At 43.8% G+C, this 26,813-nt stretch overlaps 1 protein-coding gene across 1 annotated transcript; it reads right to left on the bottom strand.

Annotated features, from left to right (window-relative positions):
- Positions 1-1,867: 1,867 nt before the first annotated feature.
- LOC6573294 (neurogenic locus protein delta) lies at positions 1,868-26,261 on the bottom strand. Its single transcript, XM_032733371.2, has 6 exons — positions 25,267-26,261; positions 18,925-19,236; positions 15,280-15,346; positions 10,946-11,194; positions 7,478-7,532; positions 1,868-4,828 (listed from the first exon to the last, which is right to left on the bottom strand). Exons 1-6 carry the CDS (start codon positions 25,321-25,323, stop codon positions 2,983-2,985), a joined length of 2,586 nt encoding a protein of 861 aa, XP_032589262.1. The 5' UTR covers positions 25,324-26,261; the 3' UTR covers positions 1,868-2,982.
- Positions 26,262-26,813: the final 552 nt, after the last annotated feature.

Raw genomic sequence — 26,813 nt, forward strand, 5'->3', positions numbered from 1 at the left:
AGCTAACAGCTGTTTAAAATTTTCCGTAGTAAGCTCTCCACTTTGCTCCACTGTGCGACTCACTCAGCTTCTCCTCAAACAAACAATTTACATTGCAAGAAGACAGAACAAATGCCGTCAACAACAAATTTTGATAATTTCTGGTTTTGCACACACACACTCACATATACATACACACACACACACAAATACATACATATTTACATATTTCACTTATTTTTCACGCGCTGCGATTTTCCTGTCGTCTTTTTGATGCATTTTTGCGGCATGGAATCGCAATTAAAGTTAAATTTTGATGTTGATGCTGATGCTGAGGCGAGACATCTATCGTATTGTGGCTAGCACTTGGTATACCCTGAACCCACTGCAGAATGGAAAATCCGGGTATAATACTTTGTTGAATTGCATGTAACGGACAGAAGAAGGAGCGGCAGAGCCTTTAAAATAAACTAACTGTGAATCGAAGGGGGACTTCAGTCCCTAGATATTGTGTTTATTTTGAGCACAAATGTTTATAAGCTTGCACTTTTTCTATATACGTAGCATTCTATTCATTCCATCCATGCCTCAAGGGTATCTGACAGTCGGTTACCCTTGACTAGAGCACTTCACTTGTTTTGCTTCGCTGCTGTTTATGATCAATCAATATTTGCTTGGGAAATGCCAAACATTTCCTTATTGCTGCTGGCTGTCGTTGTTCAACACTTAAAATTCGTTTAGCAACCTATTGCCGGCGTTGCCACCTAGCTGCATGCCACTCACAGCGGCCAAATACTGAAATTTTCAACTCATAAAAATAATAAAACATTGTTTTTTTTTTTTAGAATTCATTCATACAAATTTTTATTGTTTTTTTTTTTCATATTTTTTCCTTTTGCTTTTGTTTGTTCGTTTTTTGTGATTTTTTTTCTTGTTTTTTTCTTGTAGTTTTTCAATTCATTTTTTAATTACTAAAATTTCATAAAATTGTTTAGACTAAATTGTAAGTACAACACTAAATTACAATTGTATGTATGTAACTACTATTTGAATATTTCTTTCATGTTGTATAAATAGATGTATTTAAGGTCTTATCAACTTTATACAATCTGATGCATATTTGTCCTGTGTGTGTGTGTGTTTTTTTTTTTAGGTTTTCTCTTTTTGCAATAAAAATATAAATTACTAAAAACGACTATTTAAAAAATTAAATATTTATAAAAAATATATATATATATGTGTGTATACTATATATGTCTATAGGCGATTTAAGCATATATCATATCTTGTATGAGCGTAGATAACAAAATGTATTGTAGAGAGCTTTAAGTTAATATTTACAAAAGTTAGTTGAGAAATGTGTGGATGAGCGCTGATTTGTCAAGTATATAGATGTATATATATGGATGTGTGTGTGTGTGGGTGTTTAAGTATATCCAACATTGGTTAGCCGCACAGTTTGTTGATTTTTCATTTTCGTTTTCGTATTCGCTTTAGCACTTAGCACTTTTATAACTAGTTTTTCTTTTTACACTAACGAGGAACCATTTGCAATTTAAATGTAAGTTTGATGAGTTCGTTTTGTGAATATTTAATTTTGATATTTTGGAATTTCGCAATCAGCTGTTGCGTCACACTTGCATACTAAACATTGTTTGTTTTGTTAAATGGTTTTGAGATCAAAATTAAATGTAAATTGTTTACTGCTTTTTTGCTTTTTTTTTTATATCATATTAAGACTATATACTGTTCTGAAGACTTTCAAACATACGCACGCATATAAATTTTTAAAGTTTTTTGTTTATTTTTTAATTTTTTTGTATTTTGTATATTTCATTCAATTTTGTTCGTTTTTTTTTTTTTTGTGAAATTTTCATTTAGTATCAAATAATTTTATGCTTAAGACTTATAAATTCAATACATTTCGTTATTAACTATAAATATTGTTGACTTCTTTGCTATAATTGCTCCAAATTTAAATAAAAAAAATGCCAAAAAAAAATTAAAAAATATTTTAGAGTATGAAATAAAAGTTGTAAATAGTGTAAAAATTAAGCACTTATTATAGAATCACTAAATGTTTTGTTTGTCTTCGCATGTTTGTTGTGTGTTGTCTGGGGCCTTTAGATAATATATGTATATTATTAAGCTAGAGTTAAATTTAGTTATACTTTACGCATATGTTTATTTATTAAACACTAAATGTAGGGCGCGAGATAGTCAGTAATTAATACATAATTTTTTTTTTTTTTTTTTTTTTTTAGTGTTTTTTTTTTTGTTTTTTTGTTTTTTTATCGTTTTCGTATATCAGAGTTGACCTATAAAATACTATGTACAAAATGCTAGCGCACTACTTTGCATAGACAAGTAGAGTCGAGCGAGCGACCATGCAGCGTCAATGAGGAATTGTTTGTATTCGCTTAGCTTATAAATTATTCTCTAATTATGTGCTAGAGTTCTTTGCGTTAAGTAGTATTTACAATTTATCGCAACTAAGTGATTCTAATAATAATAATAATAATAATAATAGTTGAAGCAGATTTTTCAGTAACATGCAAAACGTCAGTAAGTGTGTCTGTGTGTGTGTAGAGTTTTTCGTCCAGTGTAGAGTGTAGAGTTTCTAGTGGCTGCCGCAGGGCGGCGCCTTTGCCAGGGTCAAGTTAAAAAACAAAAACAAAAAAAAAATACAATTGGGTTTCTTGAGAACAGCTTTATATACGTGTATATAGAATAGGCATATATGCACCACATACATATATACATTGAGAACTTTATGCTTACGTCAGTCCATGCGAAACTAAAATGTTAAGTTATAATTACAATTTAAGGTATTAAAATTGATGGATAGATGCATGTGTGTGTGTTTGTGTGTGGGTGTGTAGGGTTTAGCCTGTTACAACTTTGACAACTGCACTGCTTCAATAAACAACAAAGCCATTTGCGGCTCATTTGGCGTCTCTCTCTCTCTTTGTCTCTGTCTCGCTCTCCCTCGCCAGTCTTTGCTTACATGTGCGGCGTACCGCAGACAACTGTGCGCTGCGTCGTCGCCGCGCCGCTGCCCGTCGCCGAGGCGGCGGCCATCAGCTGCGAGGAGCAGGCGCCAGCCACGCCCGCCGCGGCCAGCGAGGGCCAGCGCTGGCTGCAGTAGGAGCCCTCGCCCAGCACCGAGATCCGCTTGCCCTTGGCCTCGCTGCTGCCCGTGCCAGCGCCAGACGCGCTGTAGTCTTTGGTTGAGCCGGCAGACGCTGCCGCTGCTGCTGCTGCCGCCGCCGCCGCTCCGGCAGCTCCAGCGCCCGCGGACAGCAGCTGCGAGGCGCGATGCATCAGCGTGGGATCCGTGTTGAGCTGCTTCTGCGACTTGGCGCGCTGCAGCGGCGCCAGCTGGCCCACGCCGCAGAACTCCGAGTTGGCATTGTTGTCCGCTGCGGCGGCGTAGTTGGCCAGCGCACCGGAATACATGCGGCACTCGTCGGCGGCAGCGGCCGCTGCTGCGGCGGCGGCCGAGGCGCAGATGTTGTTCACCGACTTGTCCCACGTGTTCTTGATGATGTTGGGATTGCTGTTGTCGAAGGTCAGGCCGCCGCTGCTGCCGCGCTTGACGCCCAGCGTGCCGGCGGGCAGGCCGACGCCCACGCCGACGCCGACGCCGCTGCCATTGTGATGGAGCGTGGCCACCGCATTCTGTTCGTTCTGCTTGCGGGCCTCGGCGTCGTCCTTCTCCTGGGCGCGCTTCCGCTTGCGCTTCATGCAGAACACCACGCAGGCGGCAATCACAGCCACCAGCGGCATGGCCACCGAGAAGATGGCAATGAGCACAACCTGGGCATTCGTCAGGCCATCGGCGCGCGCCTGCGTCGTGGCGCCATACTGATGGGCACCAAAGGAGACCGACTCGTACGACTCCTCGTCGCACTGCCGCCCGCGATAGCCGTTGGCGCAGACGCACTCGAAGCTGTTGACGCGATTCATGCAGGTGCCGCCGTTGTGGCAGGGCCGGCTGCCGCACTCGTCGATGTCGATGGAGCAGTCCTTGCCGGTGAAGCCCGCACGGCACGCGCACTGGTAGTCGTTGTTCAGGTTGGTGCAGCTGCCGCCGTTGGCGCACGGCTTGGTCAGGCAGAGGTCCACGCGGCTGCTGCAGCGCGGCCCATGGAAGCCGGGCACGCACTGGCAGCGATACTGGTTGAGCATGTCGATGCAGGTGCCGCCGTTCTGGCACTTGTGGCCGACGCAGTCGTCGATGTTCTGCTCGCACTTGGCGCCGGTGTAGCCGTCGGGGCAGGTGCATTTACCGCTCGGCTGGCAAGTGCCGCCGTTCTGGCAGGGATTCGGACTGCAGTTGTCTAGGTGGAGCTCGCAGGTGGGTCCGCTGTAGCCGGTGGGGCAGTCGCACTGAAACCCCTGCTTGCTGTGGCTGCTGGTGTTGCGGCAGCGGCCCTGGTGGCACGGCTTGTCCGCGCAGGTGAGCAGCTTCTCCTCGCACATGCGACCGTTCCAGCCCTTGGGGCAGACGCACTTGTAGCCGCGCTGCGTCGCCTCGTCCACGCAGGTGCCGCCGTTCTGGCAGGGATTCACTTCGCCGTCGCACGAATTAATTTCCGTCTGGCAATCGTTGCCGCTGTACCCAGGCGCACACTTGCACGTGTACAGGCCCTGGCCGGTGTTGAAGCAGGTGCCGCCATTCATGCAGGGCCGGTGGTTCGTGCAGTAGTTCAGATCCTGATTGCAGAACAGGCCGCCCCAGCCCTCGTTGCAGATGCAGTCCCAGGGCTTGTTGCAGGTGCCGTGCACGCAGCTCGGATATGGGGCGCACTCGTCGCACAGCGGTCCGCGCCAGCCCTTCTGGCAGCTGCAAAATAGAGCAAGCATATCACTTAATTAGTATGGAATGGAAGGCAAACGAATCCCAGGAGAATCTCAAAAAGCGTGCAAATTGTGCGCGAAGCTGTGAACTAGTTCTTTTCGAATTATCGCCTATCGATAACAATTGAATTTATTTCCCGATCATTGCAGAAATCCGAACGAATGCGAGGCGCAAAGCAGAGACAGCAATAACAACAAATCGCATTGCTCATCAATGAAATATGCAAAGGCAAAAGCAAAGCTGGAGGAGGAGCAGGAGGAGCAGAAGGCGGCTGGGCCAGAGCGAACAACGATTGCTGGACATGATGGACACGGTTAATGCGCTCGGGGCGCTGGTTTACTTTTGAAGTTTGAGCCAATGCGAAAGCATGAAAGAAAGAAGGCGCATCACCTGCTTAGCAAATCACTCTCTTACACACACACACACACACACTCACACTCACACACGCCATAAATCAATACATGGGCATGTATGTATTGTAATTGCCTGTGTGGGCGCAGCAACGCTTGGCTGCATTTCGGTGCAGCTCTGAATAAACTCGAACGGAAAGGGCAGCGGACGGCGACAACTTTGGCTTGAGATCTGCACTTAAAACTGACTCCTGCCCTGAACGATTTGTAGTGCACTGGGTGCCCTCCAGCGGGACATGTGCTTGACAGCCGAGCCCCAGGAGGAGAAGCGTTTAAGGAAAAGGCATGTCAACTTGAAAGTCAAAGAGCGCAACAATAAAATGATGCGATGTCGTTTTTTGCATTTGCTCAAGTGCGCATATCCGCACAGTCAGAGTGAGTGAGAGAGTGAGAGAGAGAGAGAGAGAGAGAGAGAGAGAGAGCGAGATTGGGGGACAGACAATTTGGCATTTCTCACGCTGCGCAAACACGAAATTAATTTATTTCATTTGCAGCGCGCTCCACTTTGCGCTGCCCAACACACACACAAAGGCGCATGAGACGCACGCACGCACGCGCACTCATTGTGTGCGCCGCTCGCAAATGCAATTTCGATTAATATGCTAACAAAAGATCCTTCACCCACAAACTCTCAATTGGCAATAACTCAAAGCAGAGGCTAGATAACGAGCGCGACAGGGACAGAGACAGAGAGACATAGTGCGAGAGAGCGTGAGCTGTAGAGAGAGAAAGAGAGAGGGAGAGAGACAAGTGGTAATTGATATGCGTCAGTGTGTACACAAAGCAGAAATGTCAAAAGCATTGGCGACGCGACGGTCAACTACCAGCTGTATGAGTGTGTGTGTGTGTGTGTGAGTGTGTTTGCATATGTGTTTGGTCATATAGCGCGCGCGCTTAGAATTATTAAAATATTCCCACCATTACGAGGCAGCGCAGCACAAAAAGCACTTTAATTTTCAATGGCTTTGGCTTTGGCTCTGCCTTCAGCTCTGCTGTTTGGCGTTGGGATTTGGATTTGGCTTTGGCTCTGGCTTCGGCTGAGTGGCACACGCATACTTGAGCGTAACCGCTTGCGGTTTTTTCTACGAACAATCAACACGTCGGGGCCTATTTATAAAACAAACATTTTATCCCAAATCACATCAATAACATTCATAGTCGATACATAAAGGTAAGGGGAAGGGCGGGGGGCGGGGGGACGTGCCACAACCGCGACAATGATTTTTCGTATTTCAAAATTTGTTGCTTTTCGGTTTTTGGCACAATTATCGATTGAACCACAAAATGAAAATGTTTGATTTCCGCTTACGGCCGAGTGGGAACTGGCACTCACTTTATTGGCCAGCAATGCATAAATAATGAGCAACATCCTGTCTTCGGCTATCTATCGGACAAGAAGATGAAATCTAAGCGAACGGCGCAATTAGCTTTCTGCATGGGGGCTGGCAACGCCAAATTGCACAGGCAGCCAAACAGCTGGCAACTCTACTATTTGAGATTTGAGCTTGAAATTTCATGCATAAAATATTTGCCAGCGTCGTCAAAAGTGTTCGCTTACACCTTGCTTTGTCATTGTTGTTGTTGTTGTTGTTGCTAGTGTTGTTGTTGCATTTGCCCTATGAAAAATGTGGGAAAACTTTGTAATTCAATTTCGTTTGCCTCTACGTAACTGTGTGTGTGTGTGTGTGTGTGTGTGTGTGTATTGCTTTTACTTGATTATTTCAGCAGGCACTCAAATAATTGTAATGCAAAACCTCGACAATCAAATGACAGCCAATGCACTCCCGACCAGACAGTCAGACAGCCAAAAGAATTTCTTGTGGTCGCACAAAACGTGCACTAAACGGGCTAAGCAAAATGACTTTGTTGCTACTGCCACCTTTTGTTGTTGTTATTTTGTTTTTTGCTTATGCTTTTGCCCTTTAACAAACTTGGCAGCACTCAACATACACAAATAAAACACTGTAAAAGGTGTGTCCAATGACAATTGTTGTAGTTGTTGTTGCTGCTGCCGTTTTCGTTGTATCCAGCTCTAAACGTGCAGCAAACAAAACAAACAACAATAAAAAATATCAAAAGCTCATCTTGACGGGAAAAAAAAACTAAAGCCAAAGCTTTGCCCAATTAGCAACATGTTGCGCGCAGCACGCAGCCAAATGTTGCAGCTCGTCCTTAGCAACATAATTAGCCCCGCTATTTGATTGAATCGAATAAATATACTTACATGCATTGATTCGGCTTATCGCACTGACCATGGACACAGCCCTTGGCGCATTTGGCTGCAAATAAATAGAGAGAAGAGGTCATTAAATTAATTGATATGTTGATGGGTTTATAAAAAGAAGAGAAACAATACTCGAAATGAAATGGACACGAGCAGTGACACTTTCCCAACACACATTTGGGCTTTAAGTGGCCAGCTGCGCGCTGCCAGCTGCCACCTGCCACACTGGCAATGCGTAGTGACACCCACTCGTTGACACCACAGCCCACATTGATGCGCGGCGGAGAGACAATGAAACAATCGGACAAAGCGAACAGCATTTGAGGCAATTGAAAAGAGGAAAACAAACTTTCTTTTTCACGCCGCTAAGCGGGCCAAAATAAAACATCTTCGAAACAATTCGACACTAGATAGACAACAACTTTTTGGCCAAAATCATCATCATCATGATTCATGGCCCAAAAAACAAAAAAAAAAAAAAAAAAAAAATTAAAGTAACAAAAAAAAAAAAAAAAAACCAACGCCAGTGACTCTTAAACTGTGCGGCAGCAGGAATAACTTGTTTCTAATATGCGCCCGGCCAGACCCAAAAGGAAACACCACAAAATGAAATAATCCCATGGTCGCAAAGAGCTGCGCTGCAACAGCCCGAAAACCGATTCCCAAGCTCCAAAAGGTTCGACGAAAACTTCGATTGTGGATTCAAGCGAGTGCGACAGAGATGGGGTGAGCGCGGGCGAGCGAGAGAGGGCGAAGAAGAGCTGTTGCTATAGCTGAAGCTGGGCCAAGAATGCGGCAAACATGTTTCTTTCGGCCAGCTCTGGGGCTGGCACTGGGGCTGGGCTCTGGCAGGAAGTAGGGGAGTCGTCGCTGACGCCCGCCACGTTGCAAGGGTCTAGCTGAAAATCGTGAACACTGCGAATAAGGCAATGAGCTCCTCTTTAAACTGCCCAGTCAGCCAGCGCAGACACTCTGATATTCTTTCATTCAGCAGGAAAATTGCTAGAAAATCACTAAAACGTGTTCTCTCTCCCAGCTCCTGCTGCTGCTCGATCGGCTGCTGCTGCTGCTGCTTCTGCTGCTGCTATGCGCTTTTAATTCCCCCGCACGCAGTTAATATATATAAGCCGTAATATTGGCAATTGGCAATGATTTTTATTACATGGCCACAAGCGGAGGAGCCAACCAGACCAGATCAGACCAGACCAGAACAGGCCAGCTTGAAACACTTGAAATTGTTTTTCCACAGCGACTGAAAGTGAGTTTGTTATTGTTGCTGTTGTTGTTGTTGTTGCTGCTGATTTGCTGCTGGTTGTTAGCTGGTAGTAGCCCAGTCTGAAGATCGTTTCGTGTCTATTGGAAACGTGCTGCGGCTGCGGCTTTGCCATATTCTTTTCCTGTGTTCACACGCCCGCAATGGCCGAACGCAAATGCCTCTTGAGGATTAGAAGCGTAGAGCTAATGATTATGATACACCATTTACTTTCACTTGACTTCACTCATGTGGGCATGGTTTAGCTTCTAGATGCAAACGGAACTCGTAGCTGTTATCTCATATGTATCTCATAGATACTTTTCTGTTATTATCTGTTATCAGTTGGCAACCTGTATGCACACAACGACGAAAGATACAATTGTTGTGTGTTGAAATACACAAAGTGCAGCCACAGCTGGCAGCTCATTCAGAAAAGAGAAAAGCAAACAGCTTCGGGCTAAAATAGCTCATTTCCTTGAAATTAAGATACATACACACACACGCACACCCTCACACACTTTGCCGATTCAGAGCAATCGAAGTTTCATTCAAAAAAAATAATATAAAAGGCAAAAAATACAAAAACAAGTTGCAGACCTTTTGGGCCAATTTAATAAAGGCTAAGGCACTTCCACATGATCAACTTCTTGCGAGTTGTTGTTGTTGTAGTTGCTCTGGTCTTTTTGCAGCCGCACGTTTTGCCTTTTTATTTGCTGCTGCTGGAAAATAATTTTCGCACATGTGTGCATGTGCGGCTGTGTGTGTGTGTGTGTGTGTGTGCCTTAATTTAAGCTCATTTTTGCGCATTTAACTTGAAAATAAAGTATAGCAACAGCCAAAAGAGCGGAAGAGGCAGCTGCTGCTGCTGAACCGGCAGCAGAAGGACACAAAATTATGTGCCCGAAAAAAAGAAGAAGCAGCAGCAGAAGCAGCCTGACTGGCAGGCAAACAGTTCGGCAGACCCGGTTTGGAAGCTCGGACCACATTTATAGTGTAATCAGCCGTGGCCAGCCCTAAAGGAAGTTCTGGTCTCGTCCTCAGCAATGCGCGGCATGCAGACGACGCAGATACTCAAAAACGACATCAGCCACGACGGTACGTCATGATGATCAAGAAGCTGCTGCGATTGCCTGTGTATCGTTGTGTGTGTATCTGTGTGTGTGTGTGTGTGTGTGCAGGTATGTGTGTGTGTCCACACCACACCTTGAATATGGAACCTGGGGCCACTTGCACTTGGCGTGGGAAGATTTTTGTGCTCTTCGTCAGTTTTGTGTGCTCTGATTCACGGTCCCTATGCGTGCGTATGTGTGTGTGTGTGTGTGTGTGTGTGTGCCCCCGAAAATGCTGCATAGGTAGCTTGTGGGCTACTACAAAGGGCCGAGTTCGAGTTCAAATTGTGTTGTTTCTGCTTTTGCTTTTGTTTTGCTTTGCTTTGCTTTGCTTTGCTGTGGCTGCCTCAGTGATTTCTTTCGGTTTTCGGTTTTCAGTTTTCAGTTCGTTAGACGTTTTGTTCTGCCCCACGCCAAATGACAAATGATTTTTCCTCCACGCACATAAACAAAACGAAAGAGAGAGAGAGAGAGAGGGAGAGAGGCAGAGATCTTAACAAATATTCATTGATTTTTAATGTATTTGTTTGACTATTTGATTTCTTCCACTTTATGGTATTTCATCGATATTCAAATGTGCTTTTGGCATTAATTTTTGTTTTTCATTTCTGTCAAATCATTGCGTCTCTGCTACGCATTCAAAATAATTACACTTTTAATTCGTTAGCAGCTCCTTGTCTGCCCTCGCCTCAACCCCCCGTGGGTTCCACTTTTGCTGTCTCCTCTCACATATTGTGTACAATCATCTCATTTGATTTGACAAGCAAGTGATTTTCAATAATAATGAGAGCTGCCCGTCAAGTGCGGCACAAGAAACGCGGCACGTTGTGTCCACTTGATGAAGCAGCAACAGCAACAGCAGCAGCAGCAGCAACTCCAGCAACAACAACAAACAAGATCCAAGAGCTTCAGCGCAAAGAATGTAAAAATCGTTTTTTGTAGCGAATGGAACTGAAGTAGTTGCCCCTTTTCAATGATGATATATGTATATATATATATATATATATATATATATATATATATATATATATATATATATATATATATATCTGTGTATATCTGTATCTTAAGGCTAGCTTACTCATTTATCTGTTAGATACTTACGTTTCTCGCAGTACGTGCCCTGCCAGCCGGTCAGGCAGATAATTTCGCCAGTCTCGGAGCATGTGTAGTGGCCGAACTGATCGTCCCGCGGCCGGCACAGATTCGCACAGCCGGAGCCGTAATAGTGCGGATCGCAGCTGACGCGAAAATCGTATTCGAGCGATGTGTATTGGGATTCGGATTTGTTCGTCTTCCACTCGGTCGAGACGTCCAGCACTTGCTGCACGGATAGGCGCTGTATGAGCAGATCTGAAATGAGTCAGAGAAAGGGATGAGAAGTTAGAGAGATACAGATAAGCAAAGTCTGAGAAAATACGAGTGGAGATAGCCCTAATGAAGATTAATTGAATACAGTTTACAGTTTACAGTTTTTAAGGGTATCGAGTGAACTTGCTGAGGCTGTGGCTGTGGCTGTGGCTGGGCGGCATTAACGAGCGCTTGGAATTTTGTTAGATTAGAAATTCGAATAGTAGGTATACGAAAAAAAACTCCAACTGCTAAGCAATTGCGCTTGTCACACTCGTTGCGCAGGCGCACAAGTCAAGTGCCATGCCAAGGTATGCGACCAGCCAGGGGTAAGTACTTGGTATTTGCAGCAGGCAGCAGGCAGCACGCAGAGCGGGCGGCAACAGGCAACCAGCCTGCCAGCCAGCCAGCCAGCCAGTCAGCCAGTCAGCCAGCCATGCAACACACGACCAACTGAGCGTCGCAGACGGACGTCAGTTGCATTTTCAGCTGTTCGCTGAGCCAAGCGGACCGGTCTTTTTTTTTTTTTTTTTTTTTTTTTTGAGAAACTATTGGATGGCAACTTGTTTGTACCAGTGTGTGTGAGTGTGTGTGTGCATACATAGCTGTTTTATATAGCCACATTATGCCATGGTCTATAAAGTAAATTGCAGGTGCATGACTATTCGAATTGCATGCAGCCAAGTCGAACCTCAAGCCGCGGCTGAAGCGGGCCAAGACTTTTGTTAAGCTACAGAAACGAAAATGAAACAGACACCAATACAAATACAATTATAGAACCTATTCGCATCTGTGTATATGTAAATGCCAGTAAATCTCTTTCAGCTTAGCCAAGAATTAAGTGAAAACATATTTTGAAACACTCCAGCAAAAGCAAAAGTAGTTAGTGAAAGCAGAAGTTGTTGCCAAAAGGGAACAAGGGGCGGGTGGCCAGAGTGGGCTAAGATTCTGTTCGACTGGCGCATACAAATATGGCCATAAATGCTGTTGGCCCCATAAATTGAAAGCAGGCATTGACAAGCGCCCCAACTGGTTGCCAAAAGTTTTGACTAAACTATAACCATATTCAAAAATATCAACTAATTAATTACCAAAAGCAGCAGCAACAAATATTTGTGTGTGTGTGTGTTTGTGTTGCATAAACAAAATTCTAAGCCAGTTGCAGGCTGGCTTCACCTGACGTGGCAACATGGAAAAACGCTCAACTTGCGCCAACAACATTCCCCCAAAAATGAAAAATTTAATTTGCAAATAAACGAAAAAGAATTGAATATTTCGTGTCTTGTGGTTTTATTTACATTTGCTGCACACACGCACACACATGTGTGTATGTGTGTGTGTGTGTGTGTGTGTGTAAGAGATTTGTGGCATGACAGGTTATTAGGCGACGCGACGTACCGGCAACGCTTCAAGCGCAACGCACAATTTGACTGCAGGTTTTTCTCTAATTTTTTCTTCAGTGTCCAGTTTGGCGAGTTGCGCGCAAACAAAACAGAAATAAATGTGGAAAATCATGCACAACAATTTCTGCAAATATTTACGCAAAACGGTATTTTTTCTGGACTTTTTTTTTTTTTATTTGTATTTGTTCGTTTGTTTGTTAATTATCTACAAAAAGGATATGAAGAGAAGACATTTCACACACTCAAAGTGAAAAGTTGCGTGCGACAACTTTCGCAGCAAAGCTGAACAAGTTGATTTAATGACATGAGTAATGGGAACTTCATGTGCGGATGTTGTCAAAGCACAAAAAACAAAAATAACCCAAATTTCCCTAGCGGAGGTATTTTATTTTATCAGTGGTGAAAATGTTGCCAAGGAGTGGCACTCACCAAATTTCCCAGCTTAGGATATTTATTTTGTAAGCAGTGTGGCTAGTGCTGACAAATAATTTCCCTGTTGACAAATAATTTCCCTGTTCCGCAGCCATTCAATAAATAGACAATTTGTGCTCAATTTGTTCTAAATGCAATGTTGCCACAGAGGACGCGTTCGACATTTTGTTGTTCGTTTTGTCGTTTGGCAAAGTGATCGAAATTTGTGTGCAACAGATTTACAAGGGGCAGCATCTTCAACTTGACTCTGACAAGGGGCAAGGCTTAAGTGTGAGGCCTCAGCAACTGCAAATATTTAGTCGCAGTCGCTGTTGCCGTTGCCATCGCAGCGCGCTGACTTCTGCTAAAGGAATTTATAAAATACCATTTTATCAAGACACACGACGAAGCAGACATTGGCGAAGGGAGGAGGGATGGGGCAACTTTTGTGTTTCTGTGGCAAAGAGACCCCGGGACTCTCGACTGTTGCTGGGCTGCTGCTGCTGCTGCTTGATCCAATGAGTTAAAATTAAAAGATAAGCATTTTAACAACATCGCCAGCAACAACAACAACAACAACAACGTGCAACTAACAACTTTGGCATTGGCAGAGATTAATTGGTAGGTAGGGATAGGTGAAAAAAAATAAAACGAGAGAGAGAGAGAAAGAGAACGACAGCAAGAGAGAAGTAGAAGAAGAAGACCGCCAGCGAATATCTCAAGAGCATGAGTTGGAAGATTTCGACGCATCAAGCCAAGAATCACCTTGCACGACGCTCAAGCTGTGTGTGTCTCCACCTCCTCCTCCTCCGCCGCCTGCTGCCCAGTCAGACAGACCGTTGGACAGTCGGCTGGCAGGCAAACAACTGCTGGCCTCCTGCCTGCAGGCTAACTGGCGAAAAGGTCGCAACAGTCGACGCTTCTTCTTCCCCCCAGCGTTCCACTCTCAGCTGCAGGTTTCTTCAGCGACTGCGGCTGTCTTTTTCTCCTTTTTTGTATGTAATTTATGTTAAACGAATATAACAAAACGAGAAAAAAAGAGCGGTTAAACTTGTTGCCGGCCATGCAACGCAGTCGAGAGACAGGCGTAAGCCCCGACTCGACTATGCGGGAGAACCTCTAAAGGAGACTTTGAAATAATGAAATTAATCCTTGACAAGCGGCTAGAAAACTGCGCCAAATTGAAATTGCATAGAGTCCGCCGCGAATAGCCGATAAAGATCTATTGCCCTGAAAGATCTCAGCAGGATATCTGAGGCTAAAGGAAGGCAAAGAAATCTACGGGCAGAGAAAACAATTAAAATTCCTAAAGGAACTGAACAGATGAACTTATGCCTAATGGTAATAGAAATTCACTGGAAACCTACATAAATCTGTGGCTAGAGAAATGTCTAGAAAATGTACACTTATATAAATACAGGTAACAAAAGGCAGGTAGCTCAGGCATTGTGTGGGAAAAACTAAAAGAAAAACCTGCTCTGATCGAAATGTGAAAGAAGAAGTAGAAGAAAAATTGATAGCACAGTGAGGAGAATGATGTCCTTGGCTAGAGACCCCACACAGATAACACAAAACAATCCCCAGCATCTGGGTATGTGTGGTCCTTATCGCGCCGTGGAATCAGGCTCGCATCTCAATGCATGTCGCATTGTTCGAAGATGAATTACACGATCACTAAATTCCACTGCAAAAAAATAATCAAAGTCCTGTGTGCGAGTTCGTGATTAAGAAAAAGCCAGACACAAGCCAAGCTAAAAAACAGCATTGCAGCGCAAGTAAATGAGGCGACGACGACGACGACGGCGACGGCGACGGCGAACGACCCGACCTCTGCACACACTTCCGTTCCAAAGGGAGTGAGCAGACAACAAAGGCGACAACTTTGCGGTGCTCGCTTCGTAGTTTGCTTGGTTTATCCCTAACCCAGGCACGGAGAGGAGAGGCGAGCCGAAGGGCTAACAAACGGTGCTAAACCTGACGCTGGCGGCTCAATGCCTCAGCCTGGCTGTTATTTAAAACCATTCAATGTGCCGGAAATCTTACACACACACGTGCACGCTCTCTCACTCGCACACACAGACACACACAAGCTTAGTTGCGCAGTTAGCGAAACTAGAAATTTGAGCACATCAATGGATCAGGTGTCCCTCGCAGGATCATTGATCCTCGTCAGTGCCAAAACGAAATATGCATAACATAAATTTTGTGAACAGGAAGCAGGATGCAAATTATGATTACAAACAGGATATGCGTCGATAAACTTTCGGTACTTACTGTTGGTGCGCGCATTGGCGCTGTTGTTCGTATCGTGCCAGGCCTCGACGATCAGCGTGAAGGTGCCCTGCAATACAAGAGGAAGAAGAAAAAGATGATGATGAGAAGAAAGTCAGTCAATTGTTATAGATATTCAGAGATTTGGGTAACGAGGAAGAGCCGTGGCTTATCAAAAACGGAAAACGTAATCCATTTGTTGCGGCTAAACGAAATGTTGCACTTATGTTCAGCATTTAACGCCGATATCATCTGGGCCATAACCAGCATCGAGAGCTAATGGCTCGAAAGCTCTCACACTTAAGTCCCACAGCCCACAGAGCTCATTATAAACAGATTATGACAGAGCCAAGCATGCTCCAAAGACGCCCACATGCCCCAAGCTGGCCAACAGCACAACACACACACACACACACAGACACACATGCATACACACATTTCAAATGCAAATGCAAATGCACAGCAGTTGCCAACTGGCAGCGCCCTCAATTCACACTTGATTACAAATGCAGCGCGAAGCAGGAGGTGGGGCGGCGCCGAAGCGGGGAGGCGTGGCAAAAACCGGCAGAGATGACACAAAATCGAATAGCCGAAATGCATATATACATGCATACATATAAAAATGTGCATATATACATGTGTATCTATGCATATGTATATATGCGTATTGGCAACATCTAAGCAGAGCTGAGCTTTACTTTGCAGAGGTGGCCAAAAAAAAAAAGACAAACTAAAGCTATAAGCTGGCAGCACTGGTTGTTGCTGGGCGTGTGATTGCGTCGGGCTTGGCAGCACTTCGAATTCGAATTCGAGTTCGAGTTTGCGTTTGAGTGCGACTGACTATGCATTGCATGTAAATGACTAATTTTCGACTAACTTTCGATTGCTGCATCGCTGCTGCTGTTATTGTTGTTGTTGTTGTTGCTGCTGTTGCAGCCGTTGTTGTTGCGTGGGCGGCAGATGTAGAATTAATTTAGTTGATAAGCGCAGTGCCGTTTGATTGCATAAGCAGCTAAAGCGCTTGCCAGACATTGAAAATTGCATTCGCACATAAACATAAAGCTGATGGGCTCGACAGGAAACAAATCAGACAAACAGAAAAGAGACACACACACACACACACATGCAGTCACACGTATACACATAGATCATCAACAGCTAACAATGGGAATTAATCGAATGCAGCCCAAACATTTATTGACAATTTTGCAGTACATTAAGCTTTCCAATGGGATATGCATATATTTTTCAAATGCGGAAAAACTTGCAATATTCTAGAAAACTCTGGCGAGTTATTACAAAGACACGACACATAAAATATAAACATATAAACATATATATATATATATATATATATATATATATATTATATATATATAATGTATATGAGCTCCAAAAATAAATGAGCGACAAACACATACACATACACACACACACACACACACACAGAGAGGAAGGCGAGCGTATATCGCGTGCGGGAACGCTGTATATCAACGTCAATATCTGCAGCATAGGGTGAAGTGCATGCCAAATGCATAGGGCGCATGTGTGGAGTAGGAGTGGCAGCCACGTAGCAACAGAGGCAACTGAGGCAGCAGAGCCAACAGACAAGACAAGACAAGACACCCGCCGACAGTCCGACAGACAGACGGACAGACAAAAGTAACAAAGTTCAATACACAAGCAACAGCAACAACAGCAACAACAGCAACAACAGCAGCAACAGCAAGAGCTGCATCTAGAGGCACTGCCACAGACAACGTGTGCTAAAAATAGTCAACGATTGGCAGCAGCTGAAGAGGAGGGTCTCCGGCAACCCCCCAATGCAAGAGGAGCATCTATCTATCTCTCTTGCCCCCACTCGCTGTGGCATGCGTGCCCCGCGCCCAGCCCGTGCCGCTTCTCCATTTCTTTCTTTCTTTTTTTTAATTAAGTGCAACATTAAATTAGTTGCTGCTGCAACTGTGGCACGTCTAGTCGCTGACTATAATTACATTTTATAGCTTGACCTAGAAATATTTGAAGTTGGCACCAAAATAGAGCATTGCCTGACCGAAATATACCCAAATTTCCTACTCTTTAGCATTTGACAAAGAAATGTCATTGAGAGAGACATGGGATCCATTTGAAATTTCCCTAATTTAAGCGGGTAATTTATCTGAAATTTCCCTATTTTAAGCATAAGTATCAATTATCTTTTTATGTTAAGTATATTTTAAAGAAATTACCTTAAAATAAACTTCAGTTTTTGGCACGTGGCTTAAATGTGGTTTACATTGGGGAAACTCTGCGCTAATTATCATTGGCTAATGCATTTTAGCATATTTCTGCATAATTTTCACTTAGCCCGCAGCAGCTGCTCGCAATTTATGCAACTTGCAACAACACAATTCACGTGCCGCTAAGTCCAGCTAGATAAACGTATCTATGTATGTATGTGGCACCCCAACCCATGACTTTGCCACTTTAGTCCACGCATGTGTGTAATGATAATAATAGTGACGCTGCACATGCGCGCAAGCTATTAGAGACGGAGAGAGAGCGAGTAACGGGCGAAAGATAAAGATAGACATATATAGAAAGAGAGCGCGAGAGCGAGAGAGGTCGGGCAGGGAATGGTGCAGCAAATCCACCCCTTAATTCAACCGCCGCACACGCTGCGGGCGCGCTGACAAGCGAAAAGTCGCTTGAAAAATACGTTACAAAATGCTAGCAGAGGCAGAGGTAGAGGCAGCGGCAGAGCCAGGGGCAGAGGCAGTCAAAGTAGATGTAGGGGCTTTGGCTGTAAATATGGCTGTAATACTCGTTATAATTAAGAAATGCATCGCATGCTACCGCCACTGAAATATATGCGCGTATTTCTTGGCCACTGGAGCAGAAAAGAAGAAGAAGAGCAGCAGCAGAAGAAGACGAAACAGCAGCAGCAAACGTGGAATTCAGCTTTGGAGTGCAAGTATTTCACATTTTGAGTAATTTATTAGGCAAACACGTGCGCATGGCAAAGCAGCGGTGGTGCTAGTGGTGCATAAATCTGCAAAGGTGATCAAAAGTCAGTCACTCGCCCCTTTCTCTCCCTCTCTATCTTTCTCGTTCTCGCTCTCGCTCTCCGCTTATCTGTCTAGAAAAAGTAACGTTCGTTTGCTTAGGGTTGCTTATAAAGCGACAGCCCGTAGTACCCCCTCCTGCATTCAGTCCGGCCGTAGTCAGCGAGCTGGAAATTGTCGCTGGTGGTGCGCGGCGGCGCACGCGTTATGCGGCGCACTTTTTTTTTTAATAGCCGACAGATGTTTGTGGCAACAACCCTTGACAAGGACACAGGGCTACGGTACGGGCGGAAATAAGTGCGACGCACAGTCGCTGAGCTATAAAAAGCCCCCAAACAAATTAGCAAAAGATGCCGCAGAGTAAAGTATAATAAAAACAAACACAAAACGAAATAAAGCAACATGAAGAAGAGCAAAGAGAAATTACAGCGAGCCAAAGAGACAGCAATGAAAATTTTATTGACTGACTGACTGAGCAGGAGGAAACTGACTCACGCTGTGGAGCAATAAGTGTGCTGATCTATATATAGACGGAACATACAAATCGGGGGACCAAATCTACATATGTGCATATGTATGTTTATGTGTTTATCTGTTCACTTACCGGCCAGGTGAAGTTGAAGGCGAACTGTATGGGATTCGTGAAGCCTCTGCTCTGCAAGCTTTGCGTATCCGTAAGATTGAAGGAGTTCTCGCCCAGAATGGGCGTAACCACATCACCATACGTGCACTGCGATGTGGTGTCAATGGTCGCCTGGTAGTGCTTCAGGCAGACCCGAAATCTCGTCTTGCAGGTGCCGATGCACTTGCCCGTCGTCGCATCCTTTTCACCAGTGCAGCAATGGCCCTCGTTGTCCCTGCCGTGCTCATTGCTGAAGTATTTCAGCCGCAATTCAAAATTGCCGGAACTGTGAACCTGCGAGAGAGGGACAGACAGAAAGAGAGAGAATATTGCATTAGTATAATCAAATTAAAAAGCAATTTATTTAAGTTGACGTTGCGATCGCTGCAACAGGATTGAAAAAAAGAGGAGAAAAATCAAAAAGAATGCAGCATCCCCAGCAACACGACAATAAATCTTTCAACATGGTATTCCAACCCAAACAAAAAAGTTTGAAAAAAAAAAGCTGCACAAAAAATAAATGAAACACGCTGAGGAATTTTACGAGGCGATCAGCAGCAGAGCCAGAGTCAGACCCAAACCCAAACCAAATACCAACTCGAGTAGCAATTGGCTGCAGATCGCGCAAAAGAGACCCATGCAAAGGACAAAGCGGGCTTATGAAATATTAAGAGTCAAGAACCAGGCAACAAATGCACAGCGAGCGGTCGCCTCTTTGGCCGCCTCGGACTTGGCTGAATTGAACTGAATCCGATCGACTTCGTCTCGTTTGATTTCGTTTTTGAAGCGCCGCCGCAGCGGTGACTCGACGTCGAGCACATTTGCATATTTGAATTTGCAAATTTGTTTGATTTGATCGTTGCGTCTGTCATAAATTTCTCAATTAATTCGCCTTTTGCATTTTACGATGCTGGGTGTGAGCTCGAATTTGTAAAATAGGCCAGCGCGTGTTAACAACTTCATTAATTTCTATTCTCTTCCACAGACATGTATAGAACCATATATATTTCAACAGATTAGCAGAAAGTTTTCCTTGCTTCGGCACGATGGGAACAGCTTTAAAATTGGGAAATGTTTTTAGGGAAATTCTTGTTCACATATATGGCAGCGGTTGCTCGATGCTGGTTGCTAGCTGCACTTAAGATATCTATAATTATAACTTCGATGGCATCCATAAATGGGCTGAAAACTCTCAACTCTCAATGCTGCGACAAGGCAATGCCCAAAAAGAGGCGATCTAGAGTTATTGCTCTGATTGCTGCCCGTTTGCTATAACTGTTCGGCAATTAACATTTTAACAACAACAAGTGAAGCTTGTTAAAATGACAATTTAATTGTGAACAAGACATGAGCGCTGGTTGCAGAGAGGGCGGGAGTGAGAGAAAGAGACGCAGCTAGTTCTCTAGTTGCTCCACATGCGTTGGCTTGGGAAGCTTTTATTGTTTGTATTGTTGTTGTTGTTGCTGGTTTACTTCATCTCTTTGTATGAACATGGGTGTTTAATTGCTCAATTAAGCAGAAGTGCGTCTGCTGTTGCCTCTTTTCATGTCTTCTTTCAGATGCTGTGTAAGCAATGCCCCCCTTGGAAGCACAGGTGTAATCCGTTGGGGGCCCGAAACAGAAAAAGAAAAAAGAAATAAAGCGTGGCTCACCGACCACATAAAAAAGGGCGACGATGAAAAACTGTAGCAAAGCTGCTTAACTAACATTTAATGGGCTTGGCAATTGAGCTCTGGCGCTAACATTTGCCGCACGCCTTTGTAATTGTAAATGCGGTGAGCTCTCACATGTAGTCAGAGATGCTGTTTGAAATAGAGAAAGAGACAGTGAGAGAGAGAGAGTGTGTGTGTGTGTGTGGGAGAGAGAGATAGAGAGGGAGGGAGGGCGCATTCAATTGATAAGATAAATTATTGATGATCTAGGAATTGTGAATGCCGTTCGCAATAGCGCATAAGACTCGTACAAATCAAACGAGCTGCAAAAAAAAAAACGCCCAAGATACACGCGAAACGAAAGACTTAAGCAACAAACGCGCAGACAAATGCAGGCAGCGGGCGCGGACGCACACCGAGACTGAGACGGCGTCGCTGCTGCGCAACGTACAACAAAACGTGTATTAATAAGCAGCGGGCCAACAACAAAAAAAAGAAAAGAAATAATAAAAACAAAACAACACACGGCAAAACGGACGCAAAAGAGCAGCACAAAAAGAAGCAGCAGCAACAGCAGTGGCAGCAGCAGAAGCAGCGACAGCGCCGACGACGGCAACAGGCAGCGAAGAAGAAGAGGAAAAACGTTGGAAAAAATGTACAAGTAAAACCGAATTGTTTCCCACGGCATACGATTTTGCCGGTCAACATTGATGGTTAAAACGAACAAACGAACAGACGAACGGCCGAGCAAAGGAACGAACGAGCGAACGAACGATCGAACGACGAGCGACAAACGACGAAGCGTCGACCCGACTGCGCGTCGGTGAGCTCAGTCGGAGGCGCAGCAAAAGGTGTAAGCAAGAAACGAGCGAACGCCAGGTGAAGAAGCGGCCAGCAGAGACGGCAGTGCATCTATGCACGGCCAGCCATGTTGAAAGAGCGAGAGGCAGCGAGAGAGAGAGAGAGAGAGAGAGTGCCAGAGAGCCACTCTCTGAGAGAGCGCAAAAGCCCCATGGCTATAACAGTTTAGCGTGTGTTGTTGCTGTTGTTGTCAGCTGGTGCAGCCTGCAGCCGAAAGAGCAGCGCCAAAGCGCAAAAAGAGCAAAACGTGACTTAAAAGTGAATTGGAGTGTTGTTGTCTTTTTTATGATTTTTCCCTTTTTTTTTTGCTGGCTTCATAAAGTGCAGCTGGCAGCTGCTGCCAACAGCCTCCGCAAGCTGCGAGAGCATCGAAGCCGAAGCTAAGAGCGAGCAAAAACTCGTTTTCTGAACGGCGCTTTGAAGAAGAGTAGTGCGATAAAAAAAATAGTAGTGTACGAATAAGAATTAATAGACGATCAGCAATGATGCGTTGCTGATGCGAGACAGAGACAGAACAGAGGCAGAGACTGCGCACATCTTTCTATATTCACATGGAAAAAGCTCTCGGCCAAAGAAATGCTAGAAAAAGCAATAAGCGGAAGGAAGGTTAAGAGGCAAGTGCAGGGCATATGAATAGATACAGCTATGGGGCTGTTCGGCTATTTGATATGCAACACACATACATACACTCACACAAACGCACAGCAGAGATGAAGAAGCAAACACAAAGTGCCAAAGCGCACTCAAACAAAGGCGCAGGCAAAGATTGTCAAAATATGTACAAAGCAAATCAATTTGCATAACAGCGAAACATTTACACACAAACTTACACAAACAGAGAGAGAGAGAGAGAGAGAGACTCATATATACACAGACACGTGGTTGGTGGGAATAGAAACAAAGCGGTGCAGAGTTTTTTAACTGATGTGCCTATGACACAGAGCCAAAATAGTTTTGTACAACAATTTGACACCGTTTGAATGCTCAAATGCGGTGCATACAAAATTCCCACACTTTTTGACAGTCGAGCAACAATTTTCCAAGCGGGGAAATTCTGCTAACCACCACCGCCCACCTGATGAAGCAGTGAATTTATAGAGATACAAATTTCTTTCGTTGAAAGTTTTTAAAATTATAAGTTGTATATGCATTTCCTTAGTTGGAAATTTTTAAATTTCATAATTTTATACACTTGTTATAGTTCTTTTGTTATTTTTTTTCTTTCATTTTTATTTATATCTGTTTGACTTGTTTTGCCTTCAACTATGAACTTTATTACGCTTGAAGACCTTTTGGGCACACATAAATAAAGAGGGGAAAAAATGAGCTAGTGGAGAGAACTTGAAAGTTGAAATGTTAAGTTATGCCAAGTTATCCCAGGGCCTGGCATGGGCAGAAAGAGCGAGAAGAAAAGGGAGACGGAGAGGGAGCTGGAGATGGAGCCGGAACGGGACAGACACTTGTTAAAAGTGTTAGAAAATAGTGCGTTGCATTGTTTACCTTTTGCTTGACTCCGTTTGCTCAGTTAGCTGTTGGTTTTTACGAGCCATGGTAAATTTATACTCTATATGAACGTGGTACTTTTTTTTTCTGCTTCTTCTGTTTCTGTTGTTTTTTTTTTCTTTTTTGCCTTTGCTGTGATCACTCAGGCCTGACGAGACAAGCAACCCGCAGTCCGCTCACCCTTACCCCTCACCCCTCAGCACTTTTTGCCATTTCTGCTCAGTGTCTTCCACGTCAACTTACGTTGACTGCCTGACTGACTGACTGACTGACAGTTTGAATGTTGTGGGTTACAACACACACACATGCAGTTAGGATAGACACGCACTTTACTTACATTTTAATATCATTTTCTTACAGGTGTTTGCTTAGCCTCTGCTACTTGCAAGAGTAAGACAAGAAAGCAAGAGACAGAGAGAGAGAGAGAGAGGTGGAGCGGATAGAGCTGGAGTGCCCTTTGGCTTTGCTACGTTGTTTATTAATCATTTAAACTCATCATTATAATCAACCGTTAACAACGGGCTTGAGAAACAGTTATAAGCGCAAGTGAAACAGCTTCTGTGCGTGCGTGGGAGTTGTTGCTCCCACCTCTCTGTCGCACTCCTCTTTCTAAATTGCAATTAATTATCTCTTATGAAGCGCAAGCAAGACAAAGACAAAGACAACGATGATGATGAAGCGGCGCAAGTAAGTTCAGAGTTATTCATTCATTCATTCATTTGCTCACTCATTCATTCGACGTCGCTGTCTCAATGTTAATATGAAAATTGCACGAAATGCAAAACAGAAGAAAGAACAAGCGCAGTCGCAACAACAATTACGGCATGTCGACTATGTGTATGTGTGCGTATGTGTATGTGTGTAGTATTTGTATGATAAGCAGATAGACACCGAGTACGGTTATTTGATAGTTAAGTGATATTTTAAACACAGCATGTGAGAATATAAATTGTATGTAATAAGAAGCAAAGCGATGAATAGAAACGGACAGAAGGAGAGAGAGAGAGAGAGAGAGAGAGAGAGAGAGAGAGGGCGGGCAGAGAGGGAGCTTTTAATGCTCGATTCTAATTTGTTTAAGTAAAAAGCTATTATTATTTTAGTGCTGCCAGATTGTTCAAGTTAACATGTTTCAGAAGGCTAAAGCTGAATAACAACAGCTGCATTTTCTACTGTATCCGAAGCTCAGAGCCTTGCAACATTTCAGCTGGACGAAACTCAAGACCGCAGGAGGTTTCAAGACAGTTTTTCGAGTGCTGTTAAAATTAGCAACTAAATGGGGGAAAAAAGTGAGCGGCAAAGAAACGCAGAGAAGAAGTGGAGCAAAGCCACATGCAATGTGCAGGGGATGCTGGCGTTAAAGATCAATGAGGAAGCACAGGCAAAGCAAAATACAACAGCAAGTGCCGCTGCGCATGTGTCGAGGCTGCTGCTGCTGCTGCTGAAGCTGACGTTGACGTTGATGTTGACGTTGACCTACGCAAAGTGTAGCCAAAAACGCCCAAGCAAGAAGCGCATGCAAAAACATCGGCAACGGCATCGGCAGATGTTACCCATTTTTACACACACACACACAAGTACGCATTCAAGTCTCATATTGAAATCGAGCAGCTTCTCGATTTCTGTTTCGTTTTTATTTTTTTATTTTTATTATTTTTGCGTTTTCAAGGCATGCGCCGTTGGTGGTAATTTTGTTGAGGCTGCGTAGAGACTGTTAAATTTTTCGGCATGGACCTGTTTGCCCATTGAAAAGCCGAAAACTAGTTTTCATCTATACGAGTGCAAAGGGTGTCCCTTCAAAGCAACTGCCAAAAAATAAATAAAAAACAACCCCTGTTTACTCAGCTGTTTTCTGAACTAAACTCAACTTCTCATATTACAATTTTTTGTTATATATAAATTATTATAAGCAAGCTGATATTAAATAATTAATAAAATAAAATGCTACCAAAATATTAATTGTAAAATAAATTGGAATTGTACATGTCTTCAGAATATTTTTAGGATAATAAATAATAATAAAAAATTTGGAATTTGAGATTTTCTAACTAATTTTTATGCTAAAAAAAAAACAGCTAATTTTTGTTCATCTCCTACACTGCAACCAGGCTGGCAACGCCAAAAGCTCTCTCCTTCACGCACACATGAAAAAGGGCAGCTGCAAAATACAGGCGCGCATGTGTGTAGTAAGAATCACCGAAAAAAGGAAGAGCCAAAGGAAAACCAACAACAAGTTGCTGAGCCCACTAAACTGCGATAAGTAAAATGCAAAACAAGGGGAAGATGGAGGGAGAGAGAGAGTAGAACTTACCTGCACAATGATTGTGAAGCAAATAAATGCGGTTAATAAACATTTAATCCACTGCATGTTTATTGCTGTTATTGTTGCTTCGCTGGTTGTTGGTTGTTGTAATAAACAAAATGCTGTTTAGTTGTGCTGTGTGTTGTGTTGTGTTGGGTGTGTGTTATTATTAGTGTAATAATCCTTAGTGGGGCGGCCTTGCTGTTGTTGCTGCTTCACTCACACGCACACACTCGGTTACAACATACAAATAGTAGTTTATTGTATTTTTGGCAATTCTCTTTTGCAGCTAACTGCGGCACATGTTTTGGCAATTCGCTGTTGCTGTTATGTGCATTTTGTTGTTGTTGCTTTAGTATGTGTGTGTGCTTTTATTATTATTATTTTGTTTTACACGTGCACGCGCCACATTTTCATTTGCTTTGCGTTAGCTTCTCTGTTGTGAAACAAGAATTCGGCGGATTTTGCTTTGGGCGAATATTCGGCCGTCTCCTGCTAACGCTCACAGCGGGGGCGAGCGATAGGGGCAAAAGTGCCGCTAGAAAATTGCTATATAAAAATCGCACTCAGCCGAGCCATAGAGACACACGCGACACATGCAAAAATTGTATTTGCCTTGGGTTGATGCTCTTTTAAAAAACCATTTGGAAAACAAATTATTTGATTTATTTTTTGTTCATGCACTTATTTTCTTGTAATTTATGGCTACCAAAATATTTCGATTTGTATTTGAAATTGTAGTATTGGCAGCTTTGCTTCTTCTTACACACTGAACATGCTTTTTAATTCGTATTCAAATTATTTGTTGCACACTCGAAATTTGAATTTGGTGCGTTTTGCATTTGCTGCTTATGTTGTGAGGGCTACAAAAATTTCAAAGCGACGCGCGACACGAACGAACGATGTGCACGACGTAAGAGCCACAAAGCGAATTGGCGACAAGACAACGTAGCAGCCGCAACGAACCGCACAGTGCAAGAATCCAAGACAGAATGAAAGCAGAAAATGTTTTATTTTTTAAATTTGTTTTTCAGCAGCCACGCCGAGAGAGAGCCAACGCCAATGTAAATGCAAGAGAGAGAGAGAGAGAAAGAGAGCGCGCGCGAGAGAGCACAGTTGCAGCACCAAGCAGCAACAGAAATGCTGCTGGCACAAACAGGCACATTTTTCGTGGTCATCCCTATTTGCTTCGGCTGAATGTGAGCGGTAAGCTGGGTGCGCCTGCGCGTTAGAACGGGACAACTGCTGTATACCAGCTGCTGAGCGAAACGCGTTTTCTGTGCATATTTAGGGTGTTTCTCACAAATGTTGCAAGGTGAGCGGAATGTTGCAGCAACATTGTTGCGTGCTAGGCCAAGTTGCTTGCGAAGGGAGTTTGGTTTATTTTCTCCTATTAATTATAAATTCATATATATCTATATGCAGCTAAATTTTAAAATATTTATGTTGTATATTAACATGAGTATCTGTGACCAAAAATGTTGCCCGCGCAAATCGGCTTGAATAAGTCAACGTGCGAGTTTTTCAATCCTTTGTCTATTAAAGGGTTGTTTTTT

The sequence above is a fragment of the Drosophila mojavensis genome, unplaced genomic scaffold (assembly GCF_018153725.1).
Source record: "Drosophila mojavensis isolate 15081-1352.22 unplaced genomic scaffold, ASM1815372v1 contig_16, whole genome shotgun sequence".
NCBI classification, from domain to species: Eukaryota; Metazoa; Arthropoda; class Insecta; order Diptera; family Drosophilidae; genus Drosophila; species Drosophila mojavensis.